Here is a 26,495-nt window from a genome sequence, read left to right on the forward strand (position 1 = left end):
ATCAGGGCTTTCACATTTGAGAAGTTCTTTGATGTGGTCTATGTAATTTGATCTTTACAATGCCCCACTGAGGGAGATGGCATTGTTACCTTCATTTTCCCAGAAAAAAATGAATATGAATTGATGGTAAGCATACCTGACGTTACCTGTCTTTCTGAAATGACTGTCTGGTGTTTTGCCTTCAGCAGAGGCCCAGAGAATGAGTCTTGTTCCTTTTGTGAAAGCTGCCTGCTTGTGAGAATAGCTATCCCCATTGGAAAACACAGTGGCAGTCATATGGCCCACAAATGCATGACACCATCCACCCACATTTTTACCGTGGAGGATCAAGGGGCGTGTTGGAAAGAATGTAGTTTTCACAGTCAGAGGAACTGATTTTGATTTCCCGACTCTGCCCCTTCCTCAGCTGTGCAACTTGGCCAAGTTACAGAACCCCTCTGAGCTGGCATGTTTTCATTGGTGAAATGGGAATAATGATATCACGTAACCCACATGTTTGTTGTGAAGCTTTAACAAAATAATATATGTAGCCACTCTCCTCATTATGCCTCTGATGATGAGAACTATGTTGACAAGGAGACAGATCCTTAGAGAAAATCAATAAGTAATCTTGACAGTGACCTTTGCTTCTTGGCAACTCTGCCTGGAGATCACCACCCTCACCAGCACCATTATCAAATAAACAGTGTACATTGGCTTCTGCATCAGTAAGTGTCTAAGCTCACGTCACTATTTAATCTTCTGTAACACATGACTTTCCCCTAGTATAAGAAATGTAAATGTTTCAAAATAAACATTAATGAAGTCTTCCTTCGATTTTTTTCCTAATCTTGACTGGGATGTTGACCAGCTCTATGTATGTGTCAGTTGTTGAATGAAGTGGTAGAAGAGGCTTGCTGATATCACAGACCCAGCTAAAGCAAGTGGTGTGGGAAGAGGTTAGTGCGACACAGGCACCCATTCTGTTGTTGGGAAAAGTGAAATATAAAGAGGTGACTTGCACAATAAGATCCCCAAACTAGATAAGGTGTTCCCAAGCAGCCAACCTTTGAGCCTGCTTCAGGGAAGTCTAAAAGGATTCCCTTTATTCTGATAATTTTGCAATGACGTCAGAATATATAGGTCCTTCATAAAATGTTTTGAGATCTAGTTTACAGCTGTACAGTGTAGGTGTATGTTTCTGGCATTATTTTTTTAACTTCTGTGTGACATTAGCACAAAATGGAACCCAACTGCTAGAGTACTCTCATAAGGTCACCAGGAAGCTTATAATGTTTGGGGTGATGGGGTCAGCAATCTGGACATTAAATTACCGGTCTAAGTGGCTATTTTTTCCTGAACTTTGATAGTAGGTATCTCCCTGAGGGACATTTGTTTTTGCTGGCTTGGCCTTTGAGATTACCCTGAGACCAGTGATCTTTGGACACTGATGTGAGCTATTGACTCATTTCTCAACTAGATAGAGGGGTACCTTCATGTATAACTTGTTTGGGATATTTTTCCCATTCTTGTGTGAATGTCCCTTTATATTTCTGATGACTCATACACAGCCATGCTTAAGCCTGGGACAGAGTTAACAAAGCTGACATGGGCAATTTCCAGGGATCGTACTGGTTTTCATTGTCATCACCAGAACTCACGTGAATGGCCAGTTCCTCATCATGTTGTGCAGGTCAGACAACAAAGACAACAAAATGCATTTCGTATACCTTCTAGGAGCTGACAGTCTAAGATAGATACGTGGTTGGTAAATGGTCAGCTTGTTTTCATGAAGTTATTTTTCAGTAATACGCTAATACTCATGTTTGTGGATTCCATAGGAGAATTCAAACTCAGGAATTCTTGTGTTGAGCCCAGCACACATTTGAATAGTCAAGAGAACCCTCTTAGAGGTAATATTTACTTCTACTGATTCATGTTGCCCCAAGGCGAGTCAGTATTCTATTTCCTTCTGTTACTGGCAATGGGCACCTACAAGTAGACAGTCTAATAGTGAGAAGTCTACTAGGGAACTTAGACACTGAAATCCTATTATATTTGTTTTCCCCCCCAACTCTATAGTGCATATTTATAGGAGATAGAGAAGCTGCAGGTAAGTTTTGGTCGCCACTATGCTGCTTTTCTGGCTACTAGCAAGATGTAGTTTAGGCACTAGCCGAGAAAAGTAGTTTGACCATGAATCAAGTTTTGGCATAATATAGTACCAGCCTCAATCATGGACTACTGAGCATGTTTTAGGCAGTCCTAGTAGGCCTTGAGCTGCATGACAGCATTTCTCTATCTCCAGAATTCAGCACAGTTGCCTGACACAGTGAATTTTGAATATATCTTAGCTGAGTTAAAGCTGAAGAGGTCAGGGATGCCTGGGTGGCTCAGTCAGTTAAGTGACTGCCTTTGGCTCAGGTTGTGATCCCAGGGTCCTGGGATCGAGTCCCGTGTCGGGCTCCTGGCTCAGTGGCGAGTCTGCTTCTCCCTCTGCCTGCTTGTGCTCTCTCTCTCTCTCTGACAAATAAATAAATAAATAATCAATCTTAAAAAAAAAAAAAAAAGCTGATGAGGTCAGAGAAAAGGGTAAGACATAGGAGCAAAGAGACCTAAAGACAGCGAGTGACACAAAAGTGTTATCTTGTGAGGTCCCCAGTGTGAAGCCTAGGAGAGGAATTGTTGGAGTCAGATGGGTGGTACCTGGTTATCCATGGAGCCAGAAACCAGAAGAGGAGGGCCTGGGAGGGAAGCTGCAGAGTGGAAAGGCCCCAGAGCTAGTTAAGGTGCCAACTCAAATGCAAGTCAGGCCAGAGGGAAGCTGGCACAGTTGTAAACCTCCTGTAAAGACAGGGCCGGGGAGGGAAGCGGATGTGGAGATGAATATTCCAAAGCGACACCAGCCAACCCAGGCTGTGACTAGCCTTTAGTTAACGTAGAGCAAGAAATAGGTCCTAAGTAAATGTGTCTATTTTTTTTTATTTAAAAAAATCTTTCTCCTTCCTCCTCTTGGTTTTCTTGTAAAAGTTTCTGTAAAAGAAAAAAGTCAACTTCATCTTGGCCAGGAAAAAGAGACTTATCCAAACCTAGATCTGTGGTCTGGGAGGCCAGGTGTGAAGTCATAGCTGCCATCTTGGCCTCACTTCCCAGAAGGAGTGAACAGAGGGAGGTGAGCAAAGCGTCAGGTTCAAGAAACAGGGGTGGAGTGCCTTGGACAAGTCAGGGGCAGGGCCACCGTCTTAAGTTTGAGGCTGCCTACAAGGCTCACAGAGGCACCAGCCCCCACATTTTTCCTCAGGATTGACTTTTCCTCCACAAAAACATCTTTAGAGATGTGGACAAGAAGAGTGTGGGCAAGGGAGTGGACAGACACATAGCCAGTGAGTGGGTGTAGTAGTTTTCTATTGCTACATAACAAATTACCACAAACTCACTGGCTTAGAACAACACCATGTATTTTTCATGGTTTCCCTTGGTCAGGAGTCTGGGCACGATTTCGCTGGGTCCCCTGTTGGCCTTAATTCAGTTTCTTGCATCTGTAGGACTCTTGGTGGCCTGCTTCTTCCAGGCCAGCAGGAAAATCTCTTTTGGACTTCTAGAACTTCTTTGAAAAGGCTTTCCTGATTTGGGACCTTAATTCTATCTGCGAAATTGCCTTCTTTGAAGTGCCATCATATTCTCATGTCATACAAGCCACACTCAGGGGAAGGGGATCTTATAGGGTGTGTACACCAGGGAGCAGGAATCTTGGGGTCGTCTAAGAATTCAGCCTCCCACGGTGGCTGAGAGAGAGTGAGTGGCCAGTGCTGGTCTGTTCTCTCCATATAGCAGACCAAATTTTGGAAGGGGACGTGGAGCTGGAGAGCAAGGACTGAAGATATTATTTTAGAGATTTATGGCTGGTGGCCCTAATTCACGAGAGAACAGAAACCACTGCTAAATACAATCTAAGGATAAAAGCTCCCATAGTTGGGAGATGTTCTAGGCCCACCCTAGTGAAGGGATGGTGAATAAAAGGGAACTCATTTTCAGTGTTTGAAATTCTGTGACATACAGAGCTCCCCATTGAAACTGTTTTTGAAAACAAACCCTTCATGTTCACTTGTAGGTAGCCGTGCTTGTTGGAGAAAGGCCCAGTTGTGGGGCCTGATTGTCCTCAACATGGAAGGCAAAATTAAAGAGATTTCTGTGTGTTTAACATTTAAAGTGCTGGTGTGTGTGTGTGGGGGGAACCCAACTCTTTGAGTTGGGGTATTACTGCCCTTATTACTGTTCTTGCAGAATGGTCTTGTAAGCCTGGGTCTACCAATGGGTTATTAATATTATTTTTTTTATCAGGAACGAAATATGGGAAATCTGCCTTCTGGGCAGACCATGCTGTCTCTAGTCAGCTCTCCTCACTGTTCTTTGTTCCCTGAGGACTATTTAATCCAGGTCTCACTTAATTTGATTAAATGGAGTCTGTTTTTAAAAACAAATGCTTTCCCCCCATTATAAACTCATAGATTTTCAGCGTAGAAAATATAAATAGGAATAAACAACCCACATCTGTTGTGCTATATTACTAGTTACACATCTGTTACTAAGCAGAAACTTGTCAACGTTTTGTCAGATATCTCCCCAGACGTTACAGCATTTGTAGATCATTCTCTACAACTGAAAAATAAAGGGCATTCAGTTCTTGTAATATGTGTCCTCTTTGAGGTATATATTTTTTAACATTTTAGTGTATTCACAAACAGCTTTCTACAATTACATTTTACATACCTACTTACTTAGATTCCCTACTCACCTTCCTTTATGGAAACAATCTCATAGGGGCTATTTTACATTTCAGATAGATGATAAATATCAAGTCAGGGTTATCCGCCTTTGAGCAGGACATCTTTCCTGGTGGTTGTGATCCTTTGGTTTCACCCAGTACTGTGTGTGTTAGGGGCTCCCCTGGCTTGCAAAGGCAAAACTTGGGCTCTATGTTTACTTTTCCCTAGTCCATCCCCAAGTTTTGCCTTGGTAAAATTTTTAAATACCTCTTTTGTGAGCAAGAAGCCCTAATAAACAAACCACTTTGTTGAGACAGGAGTATTAGCCCTGGCACGATTTACTAATTTTACTGCACAGTTGCAGTCAGCGAGGTACCCCAGCGGCCCCTCCGTTCCACACACAGACGCTCTGTGCAGCTTTGTGAGCTGCTGTTTTTCTTTCCCTTGCCCTTCCCGAGGGGCTACTGGTGGCCCAAATCTGTTTAAAAAAGGTGAGCCAAGGATCGGGACTTTAAAAGTTAGTTAGAGATTTCACCTATTAGAAAACCGAGCTTTGCGAATGTTGAGAGTATGAGGATTCGTGGGGAGAGGGGCCCTTAGATGTTGGCGGGTGGTTGAGCAGTGGAGGGAAAATAATTCAATGACCCAGACATCCATCAAGAGAACTTTTTGACCTACTGCCACATTTCCTGTGAATAATGAAAACAGACCCACGGAAGAACCCAGATGAACATAAACATCCTCCATGATCCGCCTGAGTCTATATATCACAAGTTCTTTTCTTTGGCTTTTCGAAATCCATGGGTTGTTGTCATGATGGGGAGTGAGAAGCTCCTAGCATTTAGTGTTCGGGGGCCCTGGGTTATGCAGGACAATTCCAATCAATGGAGAATCTTTTTACCTAAAATAACAACATAGTCTGGTTGAGAAATTCTCACCAGTTCAGTGTTTGGTTTCTTCTAAGGAATGGAGCAGAAAACATGAAACCAGAGCCATGAATTCTTCTGGGGCTTCCTAGAAATTGTCTAGTCCTTTCTCTGTCCCCCCTTTTTTGGAGTGGTTCTGCATAGCCAAGGCTGGAAGGATATTGGTCCATGGGAGGGAGTGTGGGCCAGGGAAAAGCAGTACAGCACTTTTTAGGTTAGATAGTTCTCTCCGTCTATAGTTGGCCTGCAAAAGTTGAGTCATTTTTTCTGATAAAATCCTGTCTGGTTGTTTGTCTCCTAGGCCAGCTATTCAAAGGCAGGAATTAGCCAAGTACCGTCCAGCTGTTAGCTCAGTCATCCTCAGGGGTACGAATTCTTTGCCAAAAGAGCCTCAGAAAAGGCCAGAGAGAAGGAGTTGCAGGCAACACTGACTCAGGCTTAAGATTTGTTTTCAGGCTGTTTTATTCCCCTTGGTGAGGGGAAACAGAGGCCGCCTACGTCATAACTGATCTCAGAATGTCAGAGCTGCAGGAGGCCTGGGAGACCAGCTGGTTTTAGTCTTTTATTTTGTATTCTAAGAAAAGAGACCCGGAGAGGTTAAATGACTTGTCTGAAGTTACAGAGCCAGGTTGTGACAGAGCTAGGTCTAAACCCAGACCTTTTGATTCCAAATAGAGCATTCCTTCTACTACCCCAGCAGCTGCCCTTTGGACTTCTTATTTTATTTATTAATGAAACTTTGCTGGCTTTCTTTCCAAAACATTCCCTGCCCCCACAAAAGCATTGCATCGTCATTACTTTCAAACCTTCTGTAATTTCTGAGACCGTTGGCTTCAGGCATAAGGGAAAAGCACCTTTTATGACTGGAGAGCACATGCTCCCTGTTTGTGACTCAGGAAGCAAGTATGCACTCCTGTTAAATAATGAAAAAACTGTAGAAGTGTTGCCCTACATTGTCTTTTGGGAGAAAAATACACAATTAAGCTGTTTAAGTTTTCACATGTGGGGTTCGTACGTTGTTTCCCAGAGGGACTGCAAAATATCTTCAGTTTGCTTATTCTCATAACAACCCTGAGATCGCTACATTCCATTCATGGTCTTTCTTAGAAAGAGAATGCAGGCTTTCTTTTTTTCACCTTCATTAGACATTCTCCAAGCCTTCTGAGGTCAAATGAAGAGGAAAGGTGTGGTGGTAGCTATGTGACGGAATATCAGCCCGTTGGCCAAAGCCCATAGACGGATACCTTTTGGGGCACCTGGAGTCCATTTCCAGAGCAAGACTTGAGAACCAGAAATATCCATCTTGGGGAAGCTTTGGCTTTTGCTATTGGCAGTCAGGGCAAGGTGTCTTTGAACATGTCCCGGACATTTTTTCACAACCACCTTGCCCTATTTTTCTTGCCTTCTGCTGGCTCTGTCATGGCTTCTCAGTAGCCCCCTGGGTGATGATCTCTTTCTTCTCGTAGGCTTACTTTGGGTTTTCTGGGCCTTTCTTGTCGGTGCCCCACCAAGTGAACACTTGATAATCCAGTTTGGCTCTGACCAGTTCTCTCATAAAAGTTTGAGTGAGGAGTTTCCATGAAAATTTGCTGGATAAAATGAAAAAGCACTAAAGAAACATGGATGTAATCATGATTCTCCATAATCATGATCTATGGAGAATTATGGAAGGAACATGGATGTAATCATGATTCTTCATAATAGTGATCTATGGAGGAATATCAGGGTTTAAGACTGGAGATGTGGGCCTGGTTTTCAAAAGGGGAAGAAGGAGATTTATCAATTAAGAATTGATGCACTGAACACCGAGCCCCTTAGTAAGTGAATGAACAAACTAGAATCTAGTATGAGATCACCAGGAATAAATGAGCCTCACAGTCTTTTATAGTGTTAATAGCCTGATAGGTCAGAGAAATGCTTAATAATTTGTCCCAATTTCAGCAAAGTCTGTAGCAATGATAACAATGAAACAGGATTTATTGAGTTCTTATTAGTGAAAGAAACTGTTCCAAGTGAATAAACATCAAGTTTTGCTTCTAAGGATGTGACTTGGCATCTCTTAGCTTTAGCTTCTTCATTTAAAATAATGGAGGTTGAGGCACCTGGGTGGCTCAGTCAGCTAAACCTCTGACTCTTGATTTCAGCACAGGTCATGATCTCAGGGTCGTGGGATCGAACCCTGCATTGGGCTCTGCGCTCAGCTCGGAGTCTGCTTCTCCCTCTCCCTCTGCTCCTCCCCTGCTCATGCTCTCTCTTTTTCTCTCTCTCAAGTAAATAAATAGATCTTTTAAAAAAAATAATGGAGCTTACCTTTCCAATCTCTCTCCAATCTCACAATTAACAGAGAGCTAACTAACTGGTGGTTCTTTACTTCTCACGTCCCAAGATTTCTGTCCTGACCAAGCTGTTGAGCTCTTTGATTCTAATAGCATTTGGAGATAGAAGGGGGTTCATTACCTCAGCTGGTTGGGTTTCATAAGAGGAAAGAACATGCAGGAGCAGACATCCAACAGGTGCCACGCTCCCAATATTTGCAGTTGTTAAACGGCTGGTCAAGAGGAGGTAAGAAATAACTATGTGGGTGGCTGTGGCTTTCATGGTCATAGCCCATTCATGGTTCTCAGCCAATGTTTATTTGCCATAACACCGTATTATATCTGGATCAGACCATCTACAAATTTTTTTTTTATCTTTGTGACAGTTTTGAAAGGCAGGTTGTATTTTTCCTAATTTCAGATGGAGTAGAAAGCATGAGTGATTTGCTCAAGGTTACTGCTAAAAACTATAGATCTGATCTAGAATATATGTGTTCTGACTCATGACTCCAGTGGATGGAACACTCCTTCGCATGGTTAAGAGCCTCTGGTGTATTTCAGCAGGCCGGCATTCCAGGGAGGTGGAGCATGCATGTGAGATCTGAGAGAGCAGAAGTCTAAGTGGCTTTAAGCCAGATCTTGCCTGGGTTTCCTAGTTTGGCAACCTGTGGGATTCCTGTTGCTCTTATCTGGGGGTGAAGTGGTGCCTCCTTGCAGTGAGTCACTCTGTGTGCATTTGAACGAGAAGACAGATAGTATCTTGCACTCTTGAAGCACTTGCCCTTTTTCCTAGCATGGCATTCTAGGGATGAGATGATCTTGGTAATCTGATGACATATCTGGCTCATAAATAAATAGGGTTGTTTGTTTTTTTCATGAAAACTTTATGGCTTCTTTGATTTTTCACACCTGACATCCTTGGCATTGGATCTTAACTCGAGACAGAATTGTCCCATTGCAAAATGTATGTCTTGGTCAAAGAATTCCATGAAGGAAGTCTGTGGGATTCTTCAGTCAGTTGTTTGGTGATCCCTATGATAGTTACCATCTTTCCGTTTCACCACCCGTTACAGAATCAAGAGTGTAAAGATTTCACATAATCCCCCAAACCTCAGTTTTCTCAAATTAAAATGACCAGATAGGTCCAGAGGATTTCCAATATTTCTTCAAGCTTCATCAGTCTCTGATCTGGAGCCTGTTGTCATAATCAGAAGTTTTTCTGGAATGGCAAAATACCAGATTTTAGTTTTAAGGTAAGACCCAAGAGAATAGAAACAATGACTGTCTTATGCCTTCTTTAAAGTTGAAGGCCCTGAGGGAATGCCCTGGCTGTTTCCTGGTGAAGAGTGGAAGGTGAGTGATGGGGTAGAGAGATGGAGTTGTTCTCTGTTTAGAGTAGAAGGCACCTAAGAGGAGGAGGAGTTATGTCTGTGGAGGAGGCAGGAGACACAGTCAGAAGAGACTGGCCAAAATAAGCCAGCTGGGAGGCTTATTACATAATGAGAACATAAGAGGGTAAAAACTGCAAATTGAAGGTAGGGCACAGAAGGAGGATTATCCACAAGGGAAAAAACATCAATTGGGAAGAAACAAGAGAATTTGGGAGATGGTGCATGAGAAGTTTAAATCTATTTTAACTCTGTGGGGAGTTTGGACTTAGACTGCATTATGTTGGGGATTTTAAGTGTGGGAGGGTTAAAAGTAAACCTGTTGGCTTTGGCATGTGGTATAGATCAGGCAGAAAGCTCTGCTGGGTCACCAGTGCTCCCACTGGCAATGCGGAGGCAGAGTCTGGACTTAGGGACTGAGTGATGGAAGAAATGGCTGTCAAGATGGCTGCCGCCAACATCCCCGGTCTCTGTGGCTCCACCACGGATGGAGAGAACAAAGCGGCTGATTCTGTACTGCCTCCACCTTGGGTGGTTGGCTTGATCATGATTTTTGAATTTGTTGTTGGGGAGATTCAGCTGTCTGTTGTGGCAGAAGGAAGAGGCAAGAGAAGGACTCCAGGGGATGGTTTGAGTTTCTTAAAACAAATCAAAGAGGACTCGTCCATCTGATATGGATTATATGTTATTTCTGGAACAGCTCTGCCTGCTCTAAAAGGATCCTAAGAATTTCCTCCCATAATTTGAGGGGATGTCCTGGTCTCAGGCCCAAATTACAATTCAAAAAGCATTTGAGAATCAGGAATCTGGTTACTGAGTTCTCTGTGTTAGTGTTCAGGAGGCAGCAGGCGATGCTGAAAGTAAATGGGAACAGAACTGGAAACCAGGAATCCTGACCTAGTCCCCTCTTCTCCACAGCCCCCATCCCCACCTTCTAGATAATTCTTGATCTTGTCGAGATCAGATACAATAATGATGTGGAAGTGTTTTGTCCTGTGTAAAGCACTGTGTGTTCAACATGGCATATTATTATTATCAATTATTATATTTTCTTATAATTTTTATTCTGTAGGGACTGGTTAGATACTGTTAAGCCATAAAGGGAGAAGCCTTCTATCAGGCTAAGGCTGGTTTGGGTTCCAGAAGAACTAAGAAGCACATTTTGGGGCATTTGCAGCTATATATATATATATATAAATGAACTAAGAAGTAGGCAGATTTAATTTCTTTGTGCTCGTTAACTCTGAATCTCTGTGCTCTCCTTTGTCAGCAGGAGCCACCCATATGGTGTTTCTCCCTTACTCTCATTAGCTGATTTGTTTGTATAAAATGAAATAATGAATTTTTTCACTCCAATCATTAAGCAAGAAGACCTGCTATAGACCGTCAAGATTGGATTGCATTTGGAGAAAATGCATCATTACTTGTCTTAATGATGAAAAATTATGTCATTTAAAAGGAGTTAGTATTGGTGTGTTTCCCTGGAAACAAATATCACATAAAAATTCATATTTACATAATAAATAAATTAGGGGTGACTCTTTTTACAAAAAATAGAATACACCTTACCAATGGATTTATAATAGGGTTCCTTTTCATAGACATTCCCCCAATGCCTGGTCTAGCCTATTTCACGTACCTTTTATTTTTTACAAAGAAAGGCACATCTGGATACTATAAACCAACGGTTGGATGTTTGGGCTCTTTAAGAAACAATTTCTCCTACTGCTTATGAAATTTCAGTAAAGCATATATATATCACTTTACTGAAAATACTACCCCCCCAAAAAAAACCCCTTCAAACTGCCTGTGTAATAAGGAATTCTAAAGCTCAACCCCACATTTCTTTATTTAGAGACATATGTATTATACCTTAATATTGGTACCAGCAAAAAATGGAGTGCCCTTGAAGTTTTACTCTAGTAGGGTTTGAGTTGTGAGCCATTTTTTTTTTTCTTGTGATTTTTGACAGAATAGCTAGTTTTCTTTCCTACTAGGCATCTGGCTGTATCCTGTTTGCAGGGCAAGATCCACTCAGGTCTAAGGAGTACTCTCCATGAAGGTGGCCTCCCTCCCCACCTTCCTCTTCCCTCCTTCCCCTACCCTCCCTCTTCCTTTTTCCTCCCTCCTCCCTCTCTCCCACCTCCTTTCCTCCCTCCTCCCTCTATCCCTCCTGTCTAATACTGGCCAACTGTGTGTTTGCTGGAGGGAAGCCTTGGTTTCTAAAGTGAATTTGAGGTATGCCTTCAAAATTATTTCTCTGCATTTCTTTGAGGCTTTGGGAGTTGTCAGCTTGCCTCGACCACGTCCCCTATGTCTGTCGGTGGCGGCAAGTCTCTGAAGCACTCTGTGCTCTGGGCAAGGCTCCTAGCTGCAATTTTTCACTAAAAATCCTTCTTCCCCTGCCTGAGAGTGAGCCTTGAGCCAGATGCGGGCAGCCAAGCCAGCCCCATTCCAGGCAGGAGGCCTGGAGAATAGAACCTTTGTTGGGCACATTCACTGGAGCCCGGGGCAGGCCTCGGGCCCCCCGCCTCTTGAGGGAGCTGCTGGGTGCTGCTTTCCAGTGGGTGCCTCTCTGTGCCTCCTCAGCTACAATGCCCAAGGCAGGGTAACACGGGGCAGACAAACCCAAGAAGCAGAGAGAGGACATTCCCCTCTTTTCCTAAGTTTTGAAAAGCTTTTGCATTTTGTGTGCCTGCAACATTTTAGAAAATTATAGGTTTTCTAGAGCTAATAGGTTGATAGCAATGACCTATAACTATATGTGTGTTGTTACTGTTAACGCCGCTGGAGGTTTTATAACTGCAGATCCATGGAATCCTCCTCTCCTATGCTTGGACAGGCTTGAGGAGGTGGGGAGCCACTGGGAATCTGCGTTTGTGGGCCTGTTTCTGTAGGAAGCTTTCATTCGAGTCCCAAAAGGGTCCAGAGATCAGAAGAGGTGAGAAACCACTGAAATCAAGTCCAAAGTCCGGTCGTTAACTCTCCCTACCCCCTAAACACACACACACACAGAGTTTACCAACAAGGAAACTGAATCCGGAAGAGATGATTGTGACACAGAGAAGCCCAGGGCTGGGACTGGTTGCTCGTGTTAGCTTAAGCACAGAAGATGCCATCCGGCCCACCTCGGGAGGGCAAAACTGCTTTGAACACACTCTCTGAGCACCTTGCTCCATAGGGACACAGGACATTCATTTCAGGTAACTCGCATGGCATCTCATGTCAGTGATCTCTTTATAAGATGACCCTTATTCATCTTATAAATAAGGCACCTGGCTCAAAGTAGCCGCTCAATGTATTTGGTGAAAGAGCAAAACTCAGTGGTGCGCAGAAGTACAAGGAAGACCGCTCAGTAGCTCTATGCGTCCTTTTATTTGAGCTCAAGAATTATGAATGCTTTGTGTTTCTCCTCCTCCCTTTTCCTCACGCCCATGACCTCAGTTCTTGGGGTGATTGTTAGCCCCAGGAGGCTGCCCAGATTGTAAACCACTCTTTCCTTTCGTGCTCCTTTGACGGCTGGTTAATAACCTACAAACACAACGTCAGTGCTTCAGCCTTTTTTTTTTATAAAGGAAGTAATTTATGTAAAGTTAAGCATTTCTCTTAATTTATCTGATCTGTACACATGGACATATATTTTAAACATTTGATAGCACTTCTTTCTAATTGTAAGGAGGTCTAGGTTTTAATTGAGATTTGTTTACTGTTTGGCTGGAATAGAATGATAATAAATTGAGACAAGAGACAGTTGTTGAATGCATATGATCTGTGGTCTGTACTGGGCTCAGAGGGGGCTGGCTAAAAATGTTTACATCTTGGTTATGGAGTTTATAAGGCCCAAGGGCAAAGGATTTAAGTAACTTGGCAATGAGAGGGACATCAAAGAAGAGTAAAAACATGTCAAATTCAGAGATACTTACACCCAAGAGCTGAAGTTGGTCAGGGAAGTAAAAGATCTATTGCAACTATGTCTGTCTAGGATGACTGTAAAAGAAATATATATATATATATTTTTAGATAGTTTCCTAATGGATAGGAAAATGAAAGGATCTTCTAGCAAGAACACTGTGAAAAGCCAGTGAGCAAATACAAATGCCAACGTTTTACTGATTTCATTTTTATAGGTTTTTTTTCCTTTTTCCCTAAAGAGCTTTTTAAAAAATTGATTGGTGTATCACATGCATTATTTAACTGAATCCTCACAACAGGAAGCTGGTGTTGTTGTTCTAGTCATGTTACAGGGGGAGCAAACTGAAATTTAGAGACCTCAGGTTCTCTTGTACAGGCCTATTCAGCTAGCAGCCAGGATTCAAACTCAGAGCTGTCTGGTTCTAGAGCTGTAGCACCCAATGTCATATGGAAATGATTAGGGTTGGAATGAAAGTGTCACGGGTTAGAATCAAGGGGGACACGACTTTACAGGACAGCTGGGGCCAGGCTGGAGGATATTAAATGTCTGATGTTAAATAAGGAGGAGATGAGACCTTGACATTGGTTCTTTAAGCAAGTTGCCTTCCTCACTGAGGTGGGCCAGGAACACTTCTGTCATGAAGCAGGGGTTCAGCCCTGTCAGGAGGTTTCTTCCAACCCGGAGATTCTATGATGGGACTGTGAACCCTTTGGCAGCACGACGCACTAAGGGCAAATGCATGTCTCTATCATCATTACTGCTAGTGTGATGCTAGGAGCCTTCCCGTGTAACAACTCTGTCACCTCCCTCCCTCCCTCCCTCTCTCTCTCTCCCTCTTTCTTTCTTTCTTCTTTCAAGATTTTACTTATTTATTTGAGAGAGAGAGCATGAGAGGTGGAAGGGTCCAAGGGAGAAGCAGACTCCCCGCTGAGCAGGGAGCCCGATGAGGGGCTCAATCCCGGGACTCTGGGATCATGACCTGAGCTGAAGGCAGCTGCTTAACCACTGAGCCACCCAGGTCCCCCCATCCCTGGCACGTTTCTACACTGAATGTGGAAGACTGTTTTGTGTGGAGGAGTGGACGGGCTGTCGGTGAAATCTATATGAATATTTTTGAAATTCCAGCCCCCACTACGTGTCAGCTTTGGAGATAGACTTCAGTGAGACAGCGTTCTGTAGTAGAGAGTGCACGGACTTCAGAACCTGTGGCCCCAACCCTGGGTAGCGCACCTGACTGCCCCGAACCCCCATTTTCTCACTGGCGAATGGGCACATGCCTGCCTTATAGGACAGCACCTCGCTTGCATTCTGAGAGTCTAATAGGTGAAGCACTTCTCCACCAGATGACCTAGCACTTGGTCCTATCTACATCATCATCGATGATCAGCAGCAGCTTTATGGTGTTATACTGAAAAGAACTTCTCTCCATGAAGTTGGACCATGGAGCTCAAACACCTCTTTCCTAGGAGGAATACTGTGGGGAAAGTTCGGTCAGTTTGAAATTGGTTCAAGGCCCAGCTCAAGCAGTAGGCTACTGAGGCCTTGTGAGCATTGATTGAGGGGAGAGCTGTGAAAATACCTTGTAAATCCAGAGAGCTTGACTAGACTCTTAGGCAGAATGGTAAAATGCTATTATGCCATGTCAACTAAAATTTCATAAATTGGATTCCCATGCGTAGTCCTTTGCAGGATCCAGGAAGGCTCCCTGTTTGAGGAGGTTCACTTTGCCTCTTTGTCTGGTTTTTGGTCTCCAAGGCCGTATGACCCCCTCTCACTGGCTGCCAGTGGTGATGGGCCAGTTCTGGCCTCATCCCTGCACCAGCAGTGGGATATTAACCTGTCTGTTGAGCGCCTGAGCCCACATCTGCCAAGGAGACCCAGCTGGAGCTGATCTGCTGGGCTGAGTCACAGCATCTGGCTGGGACAAGTTGGGACAATCTCTTTTTAATCACAAGTATCCCCCTGGGACCTACTCAGTGCTCACCACCTTGCAAAGTTCCGAGGTATGGGTGGAGGTCAGGTACAGTTGGTCCCTTCTCCTGAGGAGGTTCTTTTTCCAGAGAGGAGGTTAGCATAATGCATTCAGTAACACTGCGAGTTCTTCAGGACTGCCTATCGTTTAGGGCTACTTTGTTTGGCAACGTGATAATTACTACAAAACCCAAAGTAGGGAGAGTTCAGGGATGGTTAGCAGAGTAGTTAGCAGAGAAGGTTTATTACTGGTTATTCGCGGGATGTTCACGAAAACATTCATTACTGCTGCCCAGGAGAAAGAAAATGGTGTCAGCTGAGTAGCCCAACCTGGCGGCTTCCATGGGAAAGCAGGGCAGTCAAAGAGAGCCTTGCCTCAGGGTAGAACAGGATTCCAGAGGTTTAGCAGGGTCAGCACAGCTGGCCGGAGTTGACATTGCTGCTCAGGGGACAGAATTGTGGCTGGGAAATACAGGGATTGTGAGTTCAGCTCTTGAGTTTGTATTTTAATTTGTTTTGGGGACCTGCTGAGGGAGTTGGACCTTGACTTCAGGTTATCTTATAGTCTAGAAACCTGGATCTTAACCTTAGCCTTGCAGGTATTCTGCTCCTTGCTCTGCAGGGTGTAGTCTGTGGACCAGCAGCATTATCTGGGAGCTGGTTTGAAATGCAGACCCCCAGGTCCACCTGGACTTGCGAGTCACCATCTGTGTCTTAAGGTGATTCACATGGACATCAAAGTGTGAGAAGCACTGGCCTAAATGGCAAGCTCAGGAAAGGCATGGCTTTTCTGTTGTCGTCTTTATTATTTCGTCTCCCCAATACCTATTTCAGGTTTAACGCATGGCGGCTGCAATAGCCATGAGTCTTCCTCTGACTTGGGCATATCTTGATCTCTAGGGACATTGTAAGCTTCTAGGGAACTAATTGTAAAGTGGGGTGTGCAGGGGTGGGGGAGGTGAGTGGGGTTGGGGTCGACCTTTAGTGGTTGAAAAACTGAAGTGAGCATTAGAAGCACAGGTGGTGGGGGTGGTTTTGAACAACTCAAAGCCTCTGAAGGTGGGTCACAGGATTTGTATTTTTTTAAAAAATTTACCATTATGTTCAAGAATGTTTATTATATTATCACATATAATAATAAGATATTTAAATATCTCTCAAGAAGAAATAGATAAAGGGACACCTGGGTGGCTCAGTCAGTTGTCTGCCTTCTGCTCAGGTCATGATCCCAGTGTCCTGGGCTTGAGTCCCACATTGGGCTCCATGCTCAGCTGGGAACCTGCTTCTCCCTCTGCTTGTGCTGTCTCTCTTTCTCTGTCAAATAAATAAATAAAATCTTTAAAAAAAGGAAGAAATAGATAAATACAGTGGGATACAAATCAGAAGTTCAAATAAATGAAATAGAGCTGCATGTATAAACATGAATAAATCTAAACAAAGTTCTTGGAGAGAATAAATTTGCAGAAGGATATGTGAGGGATGGTACTATTTATTTAAAGTTTAAAATGTTCATATGTATGTAATGGAAATATGCATATGTAGTAAGAATGTAAAGAGGAATGGGGATGATAACCAAGTTCAGCGTATTGTTTAACTTTGGGAGGGAGGAAGGGAAATGGGTGGGAGCTTTAATAGTCCCTTCATGTTTTCTTTCTTTCTTTTTTAAAAAGATTTTATTTATTTATTTGAGAGAGCGTGAGAGAGCGAGAGAGAGAGAGAGTGAGAGAGAGAGAGAGCACGAGAGTGGGGTGAGGGATAGAGGGAGAAGCAGATTCCCCACTGAGCAGGAAGCCCGATGTGGGACTCAGTCCCAGGACTCCAGGATCATGACCTGAGCCGAAGGCAGACACTTAACTGACTAGGCCACCCAGGCGCCCCATGTTTTATTTCTTAAAAAAGGAAGAGTAAAGAAAAAAACATTGCAGCAGCAAACATGGAAAAACAAGATTTTCCCCAAAGGAATGAATACATAATTATTCATGATACTGTTTGCTACAATTGTTCCGGATGTTTTAAATATTTCATTATAAAATGATTAAAACAAAAGTCTCCTGGTGATTGTGATGCAGGCAGTTGACCTTTGGGAATTCTTGCCGTTGATGCTTCTAGGGGCTTTTCAGTTCTAAGTGTGTTTGTGTGCCGAGAACTCTCCCCCAAGCACCTCTCTTATTCTTGTAGATGGCGGATGCCTATCAGGCTGTGCCCAAGGCCTGTAGCTTCCTTGTGTTCTGTCCTGATGAGATGCAGCCACTTCTCATGTTGGTGACGTTGGCAAAACCCACCAATCTAACTCTACTTTGAGGACCTAGCCTACAAGGGTCTCTTCCCTGTTGTCTCCTTCTCTCCTTTATTAAAGGAGAAGTTCTGTCCTACAACTGCCATAATCTTAGAGCTCTAACCTCCTGCCTCCCCATCCCCAAGGTGCATTTATTTTCAGAACACCTTCATTGACATTTCAGTGGAAGGACTTAGTACCCGTGTGGATCCCAAGAGTTTTCTTTGCCTACCCCAAGAATCACCATTTGAAATCAGTTCTCTTGTTGCTGTATCTGCTTTTGTAACTTCTTTCTATACCAGAAGTGTCCCTAAAATTTAATCACTAAGGATGACACCTATTAGTCTGTGACTCAGGGAGGTTAAGAAGGACGAAATGGCTCTAGCAGCTGGTGCCAAAATGGACTTTCAAATTTAACTTAATTTTGTTGTTATTATTTTTTAATGTAGTCTGTAGTGGTAGTTCTAAACTAAGGATGATTCCCTCCTCCCTCCCCCCAACCCAGGGGACATTTGGCAGTGTCTAGAGACATTTCCGGTTTCCAAACTGGGGGAGTGCTGCTAGCATTGGGTAGGTGCTAAACATCCTATAATGCACAGAAAAACCCTACCCTCCCCCCGCATAGCAAAGAATTAGCCGGTCCAAAATGTCAATAGTGCCGAGATTGAAAAACCTGGTTCTACGCATCCTCATAACATGACTCTCCCCCTGTCAGTGAGGGACAGTGATTAGGCTGTACTTCTGTTAGTGTGGGACCGTGAAACAAGGGATACAGGAGTCCCTGTGAATATGTGTATAGACCATTCCTGTATCATCTTCACTGCATGGTGTGGGCTAAGGAGTCAATGGTATTGGAGATGGAGGATGAGAAGAGATTAAGGAAAAACTGGAGAGGAACAGAGTCCAGATGGTGGGGAGAGCAGAGAGAAGCTGCCTCTGATGCCTTTGAACTTGGCACCTTGCTATTAATAGTACCCTCATGCTATAGAAATACAGGATAGGGTATTTAAAAATATTCCCAATGAAAAACGTGGTAGGTAGTTACAGTGATGGCCTCTGGTGAGTTGTGCTGTCCTCCGCCCACACTTGTCTGCGTTGTGATTTTGCCATTCCTCTCGTCAAGAGGTGGAGTCTCTTTTTCCACCCCATGCGTCTGGGCTAGCCTTGTCACTTGCCTTGACCAAAAGAGTGTTGATGGGTGACTTTTGGGGCCATTCAGCTTTGTTTTCCTCCCTGTTAGAGCCTTTCTGCCATCATGTGAGCAATCTCAGCCTGACAGTCAGGCATTCGGCTGGCCCGGCCCCACATAGCTCCCAGCCAACCTCCCAGCTCAGTGAGCTCACGTGAATTGAGCTTGTGTGCCCAGCCAGTCCACAGAGGAGTGTGGAATAATAAATTGTAGTTATTAGAAGCCACTAAACTTTGGGGTAGTTTGCTACACAGCAATAGATAACTGGACATTGTATGTAAGTGACTTCATCTGAAGCAGTAGACGATGTATTTGCCTTAGGATGTTGTGTAACTCTCAGATCATGGTTAAGAGTTCTTCCTCCTTTGTTTCTCGTAGCACTTCTCGGAACTCCTGGATGAGTTTTCCCAGAACGTGTTGGGTCAGCTCCTGAATGACCCTTTCCTCTCGGAGAAGAGCGTGTCGATGGAGGTGGAGCCATCCCCGACGTCCCCGGCGCCTCTCATCCAGGCCGAGCACAGCTACTCCCTGTGTGAGGAGCCTCGGGCCCAGTCACCATTCACCCACGTTACCACCGGTGACAGCATCAATGACGGTAAACCCAGAGCAGGGGCAGCACCTGGGACCACAGCACCTTTGCCTCTGAGCTCCTCGGGGGCGTGCAGTGTGTGTTACGCTTTTGTTGGCACCCACTTTAGCCACATACCTGCTCCGTGTAAAGCCTAGGGCTTGGGCTGTGGGGAAGTACAAAGGGGCGTGGGGCGCATTTCTTTACCCCTGGCTGAGTCCTCTGGGAACTTGCTGTCTCTGAATGGTAGTCGTTGCTTTCTTTGACCCTGTGGATTGGGCAGCAGAGCATCCTTTTGCAAATCAGGTTGGCCTATCTGGTTGATAATTCCAGGAAGTCCATTGTTTTAAGAGGTCATGTCATTTTTTTCTGAGGAAGAATTTTTCTGACCACTCTTCTCCACAGAAGCTTCTTGGGCATCCTCTTAACCCATATTCACTGTGTTCCCTTGACCACATGTATATGAGATCTTGGTGAGCATTCCTAGTATTCTTGGTGACCCTTTCTTACCCATCATCAATGCCGTCAGGAAGGTATTTGTTGAAGACCTAGTTTTCTTGGCTTTAGAGTATTAAGCTGTTTGGCCATTTGTCTGTAGAGTGACTGTCTTCCATGTCTGAGCTCCTTTATCACATATTATCAGTGCCTTAAAGTATAGCCATTCATTCACCTTGTGGTTCTTGAGTTCACAGGCGAGACATTGAAGGAAATATAAAAAAAAATGTGCACGTTGCTCTTCTAGAACTTATCATGTGGGGAACATGAGAAATGTACACAATTGACAGTAACAGTGTTGAAATATGCTGAGGGTGGTGGTGAAGGTGATGTGATCTGCAGTCAGACCTCAGTTTAAGATCTATGTCAGTAACTAGTTAGGGGCAAACTACTTAATATCATCAAACCTCAGTTTCCTCATATGTAAAAGTAGGATAAAAACAGCATCGACTTCATGTCCTGTTGTGAAGATTAAACATGAGAATCTATGCCAGCGCCTAGCCCAGGACCTGACTCATAGTAAGGATATTGTTCTTAGCTGCTGTTGCAATCACTATTATTCCAAACCAGGAACTATAAGAGGATGGCAGGACCTTAGGTGGTCAGGAAGTTTTTGTGGAGGATTTCTCAATTTCCCAGGCTATGTGCTCCAGTGAAATATGATAGTGGGTTCCTTCCTGTCAAACTTACTGTGGGATTATTTTCTTTTTGTTAGTTTAGTCTTCATATGTCTGTTAGATTCAGCGAATTTGCTTTAGGTTATAATCTTTAAGAGGGCAGGGACAAACTACAAATCTGATGGAGCTGGTTTCTTAGGACTAATGAATGGAAATATTTCTCTGGATAGTAGTTAGGATACTCATAAAGTCAGGACTCCAAGGAGTTATATGGGATGAAGATACAAAAAAAATTGAAGAAGAATATTCACTTTTGTTCATATTCATTCCCTATTGCAAAATCTCAAACAGTTCTCCATTGTTCTATAGAATGAAGCCAACCTCACGACATGGCTTTTGAGGCCCTTTGTGGGCTGATCCTACCTCCCTTCCCCACCTTGTCCCATTGCTCCCTGTCTGCGTGGCTCTGGCATTGATTTCTCCACTCCATGCCTTACACTGCTTTCTCTACTCTGAATTTCCATTACCTTCTCTCACCCTCTTGTCAGCCCCACTAGTCAAATTCCCACCAATCCCTCAAGACTCAACTCAGTGTCATCCAGTGTCTGACTCTCCCATCTGGAAGTTGTCAGTCTTAATGTTTTCATAGCACTATTATTGTTTGTATGTTTATTTGTTTCATTTTTGCCATTTTTGTGAAGACTATTACACTCGTCCTTATATTTCAGCTATTATTTATTTTTCTGTTCTCTGTTTTGAGCTGGCTGTGAGCAAGTGTGATTATGTGTTCCTTGTACTTGCTTGGCACTTTGAAGGTATCTGATGAAGAGTTATTTCATTGAATTAATTGTGCAGTAAGTTGTTAAGGGAGAAGATATAGAAGACTGAAGCACGTTCCTCATCTCTGGTGATGGCGTCAGGGAAGACACCTGTTCTGTTCTTCCGTGCATTGCTAGCTCTCTAATGATGCAGATACACTGGGCTGTGAGCATTTGATCAGGTGGTATTTCTTGGCTTTTAGCAGCTCTCTTGTGTAGAAGGAAACACAGTGCCATGGAGAAGCAGATATTTTATAAATGCTTTATGATTCACTCTTAAAATTCACTTCATAGTGATCTATTGGGTAACTACTTTGTACTTCACCTGCCAGGGACTGTCCTAAGCATTGAGGGTAAAGAGCTAACACAATGAACAAAGATCTCTGCCCTTGTGGAGTTTACATTCTAGGAGATAGGGGTGGAGTAGAAAATAAGAAAAGGAAAGAAGTAAAATATATGGTTTATTAGATGGTGATGAGCGATACACAGAAAAATAAATCAGAAAAAAGGGCAGGGAGTTGCTGGGGGAGGTGGGCTGGTGTCTTAGTCTATTCAGTTTGCTTTAACAAAAATCCCAAAGACTAGATAGCTTATAAACAACAGGAATTTCTTCCTTACAGTTCTAGAGCCTGGAAGTCTCAGATTAGGGTGCCAGCAGGGTTGGGTGAGAGCCCTCTCCAGTCGCTGACTTCCTGTGCTATCCTTACTTGGTGGAAGGGGTGAGGGAGCTCACTGGGGTCTCTTTAATAAGGGCACAGTTTCCATTTGTGTGGGCTCCATCCTCATGACTTAAGCACCTTCCAAAGGCCCTCCACCTGATATACCACATGGGGCATTAGGATTTCAACGTAAGAATTTGCGGGGAGCACAAACATTCACACCAAAACAGGGGAGGAGGAATTGAAATCTTAAATAGGATAGATAGAGCCAAGGCCCTTCTTGGAAGGTAGTGTCTGAGCAAAGATCAGCAGGAGATGAGCTAAAGAACTAGATGTCTCAGGAAGAGGCTCTAGGCAGAGGAAACAACAAGAGCAGAGGGCAGAGGTGGTGTGGCTGGAGTCCTAACCACAGAGCCACACTTACAGTGAGACATTAGCATCTGTGGAGTCGGCAGCCATTCTGCAGACTTGCTGTTCTAGAATATGCAGACTAGAGAAGTCCTCAGTGATCTAGGCAGATTGGCCTTCCCCTTCAGTTCCACGTATGTTTGTTGAACACCTGCTGTGTGTCAGGCGCCATCCTACTACTTAAAGGACACAATAGTGAAACTTAGATCCTACCTCTAAGTAACTCAGAGTCTAGTGAAAATGCCACGTACCTCCGTACTTTACCAGACGGAGTATAAGCAATGTCCCAAGGGGAATGAAACTGTAGAAGTTCAGAGCGGAGGGAGCACGCCCAAGGAAGATCATAGGAAAGGTTGCATGAATGAGGCAGAGCTTCCTGGGGCCTTGAAGCATTGAGTAGAGTTGGAGCAGTGGCTGTGGCCACTCCCAACAGAGGGAGGCTGGAGGGCGAGGACATTGATTCTTCTAAAGCAAGATCTCTAGTGAAATGACTGCAAATAAGCAGGTTTCCGAAAGTTCAGGGTCTTGTCCTCTTCCATGATGAAATGATTTCTTCGTATTTTAATTGTAATCGATAGAAATGTAACATAGGGGAACTCATGAGTGCCACCTATGCCAATGGTATTGGGGAAAAAGAATCAGTGGGTCTTTTCCAGGAAGGCTTTCTTATCATTAGGCCAAAGCGCACACCTTTCAGTGCCCTCACCTCGTGCCTTGTTCTATTTGTAGATCCCATGCTGCAACAGGCCTCTGCTAGTAACTTGCTGAGAACAGTTAATAGTGGGTCAAATATATTTTGCAAAGGGTTTCCGATCCACAGTTGATGTTCAAATATTGGTATTTCTCTGAGTTAAAGACACCTTTCTCAGCCAGCAAAAGCACTTGTATCAGTAGGGAATAATGAACAAGGAGAGTAATCATTTGGACTGTGGGAAAACCAAAGTTAGACAGTGTACATGAGTAGATGGGGAACTTTCCTGGGAAAGCTTTGTCCAGGTCTCAGCTTCCAGTGTTTTTCTGAGTTTTGGGTGAAGGGGCAGATGTTTGGGAACAGAATTACTGTATTCATTTGAACCCCAATTTGCATCTGCCTTGAGGGAGGACCAATCCCAAGGATCCCTCTTGTGCCACGTCCTCTGTCAAGCAGATTCCCTCCCTGTTGGAGAAGGGGGATAGCTCTTTAGGCAGTGCGTCAGGAGGCAGCCTTTAAAAATTGCTGTTCACATTAAATTTAATATTCTTTTTCTCTTGCATTGGGAAACAGCTTAAGCAGAACTAGGAGTCCTTGTTTCTAGGGACGGATAGTGAGTCAATTATTTCATTATACCTGAGAAAGCTAGTGATTCATATCTCCTTGTCCAATTTTCCTTAGATTAAGTGGAATTCTTCTATAGTTGCCTCTAAGCTAAAAGAAAGTAATAACAGTTTGAGTAGACCCTGTCCTAGTTTATTAGGATTTTTCTCCCTCTTTCTCCCCTTTACCCTCTCTTCTTCCATCTGCCACGTCTTCCTTCTTCTTTGTCCTTCCTTGTTCTTTCCCTGCTAACTCTCTCTTCTCCCCCTACCTCCCTCCTTGAGCCCCAGGCCAGTTACATAGGGCATATGTAGTGCTCTTATCCTATTAACTTGTCATGGACCCAGATGGACTGTAGATCCCTAAAATTATATACAACATTTGGGCTCTATCTACATTTGTCAGTTTTCCTGCTGAGAGCATCTATACCTTTTTTTTAGATCCTCAAAAGAGTCTGTGACGCACCCCCCTCCCCAAAAGAGGTTGAGAAACACTGGTCTAAGATTACATAGGAGTCATCTATCTTCAGGACTGAATTTGACTATAGACTTCTCTGAGACACTAGAGCTAAAGAACTTCATGTGGGCTCAGCAACCACAAGTACCAGCCCTTAGAATGTGGGCTTGGCCTTCAAAACCACCAGAAAGACATCCTGCATCCAGCTCATTCATTTCTCTACATGATTAAGGCTGTTAACCATATGCCAGGCAGGGTTTTCTGTTCTACAAAAACAGAGAGAGAGGAAGAGAGAGAGAGAAGGTTATAAAGAGATAAGCAGAAACATCCAAGTAAAATGTCTGTGGATATTTTTATACTCTGATTGAAGGAAAAAAGCTTATATTTGAATGACCAAGTCTTGCGCCTTACCACATGGAAGGTATCTTCATGAGTTACTCTATTTTAGTCATCTTCCTTTATAATTAAATTGGGATGCTAGGTATTCATTTGCTTTGTTCTTCAATTTCAGTCTTCTTCCTAAAGAAGAAACTTAGTAGTGCTGAAGTAAGTCTGTTCAGAGAGAACTAGACATGGCCACTATCCTCCCAGATGATATAGGAACAAAATTAGAACATACATAAAATATCAACAGACTCGGCAAAAAATATACGAGTACTGAAGTGATCTAATACAGTATTTCTACCACACATGAGCCAAGGTAACTTTATTTCAGATGGAATAAGGAATTGTACCCATGGCTGTTCTAGGTTCTAGAGAGGGTGGGACCAAGGACATAAATAATAATTATCCTCCTTCTGATTAAGCCAGTTGGGCTTCTAGTGCTAACAAGGGCGAGGGTTGGCTGGGTAGGGTGGCTTAGTATGGAGACCCTAAATTTGTGGAGCTGTTTTCACAGGCGGGATTGAATACTATAGTCTGTGAGCTAATGATGAACAGTGCTGCAGGTAAATGTGAAGCCTGGTGGAAGCCAAGACTTGGGGTTTGGGGCGAAACAGATTTTTAGGAAAGCCAGCTGGTGTTTTGGGGAAGAGCAGAAGAAAATAATGTCGCGTGGCTGATGATGCCAGAGCACAGAAGGTGGGCCTGGAAATGGGTCAGTAATACAGGGAGGAAAGGGAAGGTGTGTAACATGCATGGCAAAGAAATAATGGGTTTTGAAATAATTGGATGAAGCTCATGGCAGGATTAGCACAGGATCTGGTATGCAGAGGAAAGGATAGAGATGAGTCCTAGGTGATTTGGGTTTGCAGTGTGCGGTGTTGAAGACATCTGGATGCTGAGATGTTCCAAGGAGGTGAGACCTTGAAGAAAGTCACAGAAAGACAACAAACAGCTGTATCTTTGTCACATTTCATTCGGTCTACGGACAAGAGCATCAGTCAGGGCCAGTGTAGAGGGTGTGGATTCAGGGGTCAGAAAGGAAGTTGTGTTGCTCATCTACCCACAGAGAGGAACTGGGTCCTCCGATGTGGATGGGCTGCAGACTCAGAGGTGGGGTTGGACAAGCAGAGGAGTGGTTGTCCTCTCTGAGTCTGGCGCCTGGGCTTATGATAGAAGCTCTTTCGCTATTCATCACCGTTCTTGGTATTGCCTTTACTTTCTTTTTCTAACAGGCAAAAAGGATAATGAGGCTTCCCCTTTAAAAAAAAAAAAAAAAGAAAGAAAGAATGAGTGACTTCTTTGTCTGCCTAACCCCTGCGATGCTAGAATGGCAAAAGAAAACAATGTGCACATCATCTAGCAATTGAAATTACTTTGGATATTCACGTGTGAGAGTCATAACTTTGCTTAAGGAAGAGAAGTGTACAGGAGACGTTGTTTTGTGTGTATTAAATGAATCTTTTGAAGTCAACCATGTGTTCCACAGATATTTATTTAATTCATACTCTAAACATGGTATCCTACAGGAGGACCAGAGCTGCTCAATGCAGAACACCTGCTAATCTCTTGAGTCAAATTGCCTAGATTTGAACCTGGACCCTGCCTCTTACTAATGGGGTGAACTTAGGCAAGTTGCTCAGCTCTTGTGTCTCACTTTCTTGATCTTTAAAATGAAAATCATGATAATAGTACATACCTCATACTGCTGTGGTGGGGATTACATGAATTAATGTGTATTAAATATTTACAACAGGGTCTGGCAATTAGTGAGCACTAAGTAAATATTGTTGCCTTTAAGCAGATTACTGCATAATTAAATATATACTGCACCAGCTGGCTGCTGTAGGAATGACTGGAGTAAGGGAAAGAGGTTCTCCGTACGCAGACACAGAAAGGACACAGAGTTGGGGAGTTGTCCAAGAGAAAGCATGCTGCTCTCCGAGGTCCGTCTGATATGTGAAAACCTTGAGAACAGTGCCTGGCACATCGCAAACAGTCAAAACGTTTCAGCTATTATTCATTGGTCTTAACCTGGCAATCTTTACCGCAGGAACACTAGATTCGAATTCTATAC

The 26,495-nt window shown here is 43.6% G+C and overlaps 1 protein-coding gene across 2 annotated transcripts in view; it reads left to right on the forward strand.

Moving 5' to 3' along the window:
* Nucleotides 1–26,495, forward strand: part of CREB3L2 (cAMP responsive element binding protein 3 like 2) — a 109,065-nt gene that overhangs the window by 45,334 nt on the left and 37,236 nt on the right. For both annotated transcript variants that reach the window (XM_045864206.3, XM_064574918.1), the window contains exon 2: nucleotides 19,101–19,317. In XM_045864206.3, the coding sequence (XP_045720162.1) occupies nucleotides 19,101–19,317 (217 nt within the window). The remainder of the gene's footprint in view (nucleotides 1–19,100; nucleotides 19,318–26,495) is intronic.

This window comes from Mirounga angustirostris, unplaced genomic scaffold (genome assembly GCF_029215605.1).
Source record: "Mirounga angustirostris isolate CCGP_5_RB_7025 unplaced genomic scaffold, mMirAng1.0.hap1 SCAF_12, whole genome shotgun sequence".
NCBI lineage: Eukaryota > Metazoa > Chordata > Mammalia > Carnivora > Phocidae > Mirounga > Mirounga angustirostris.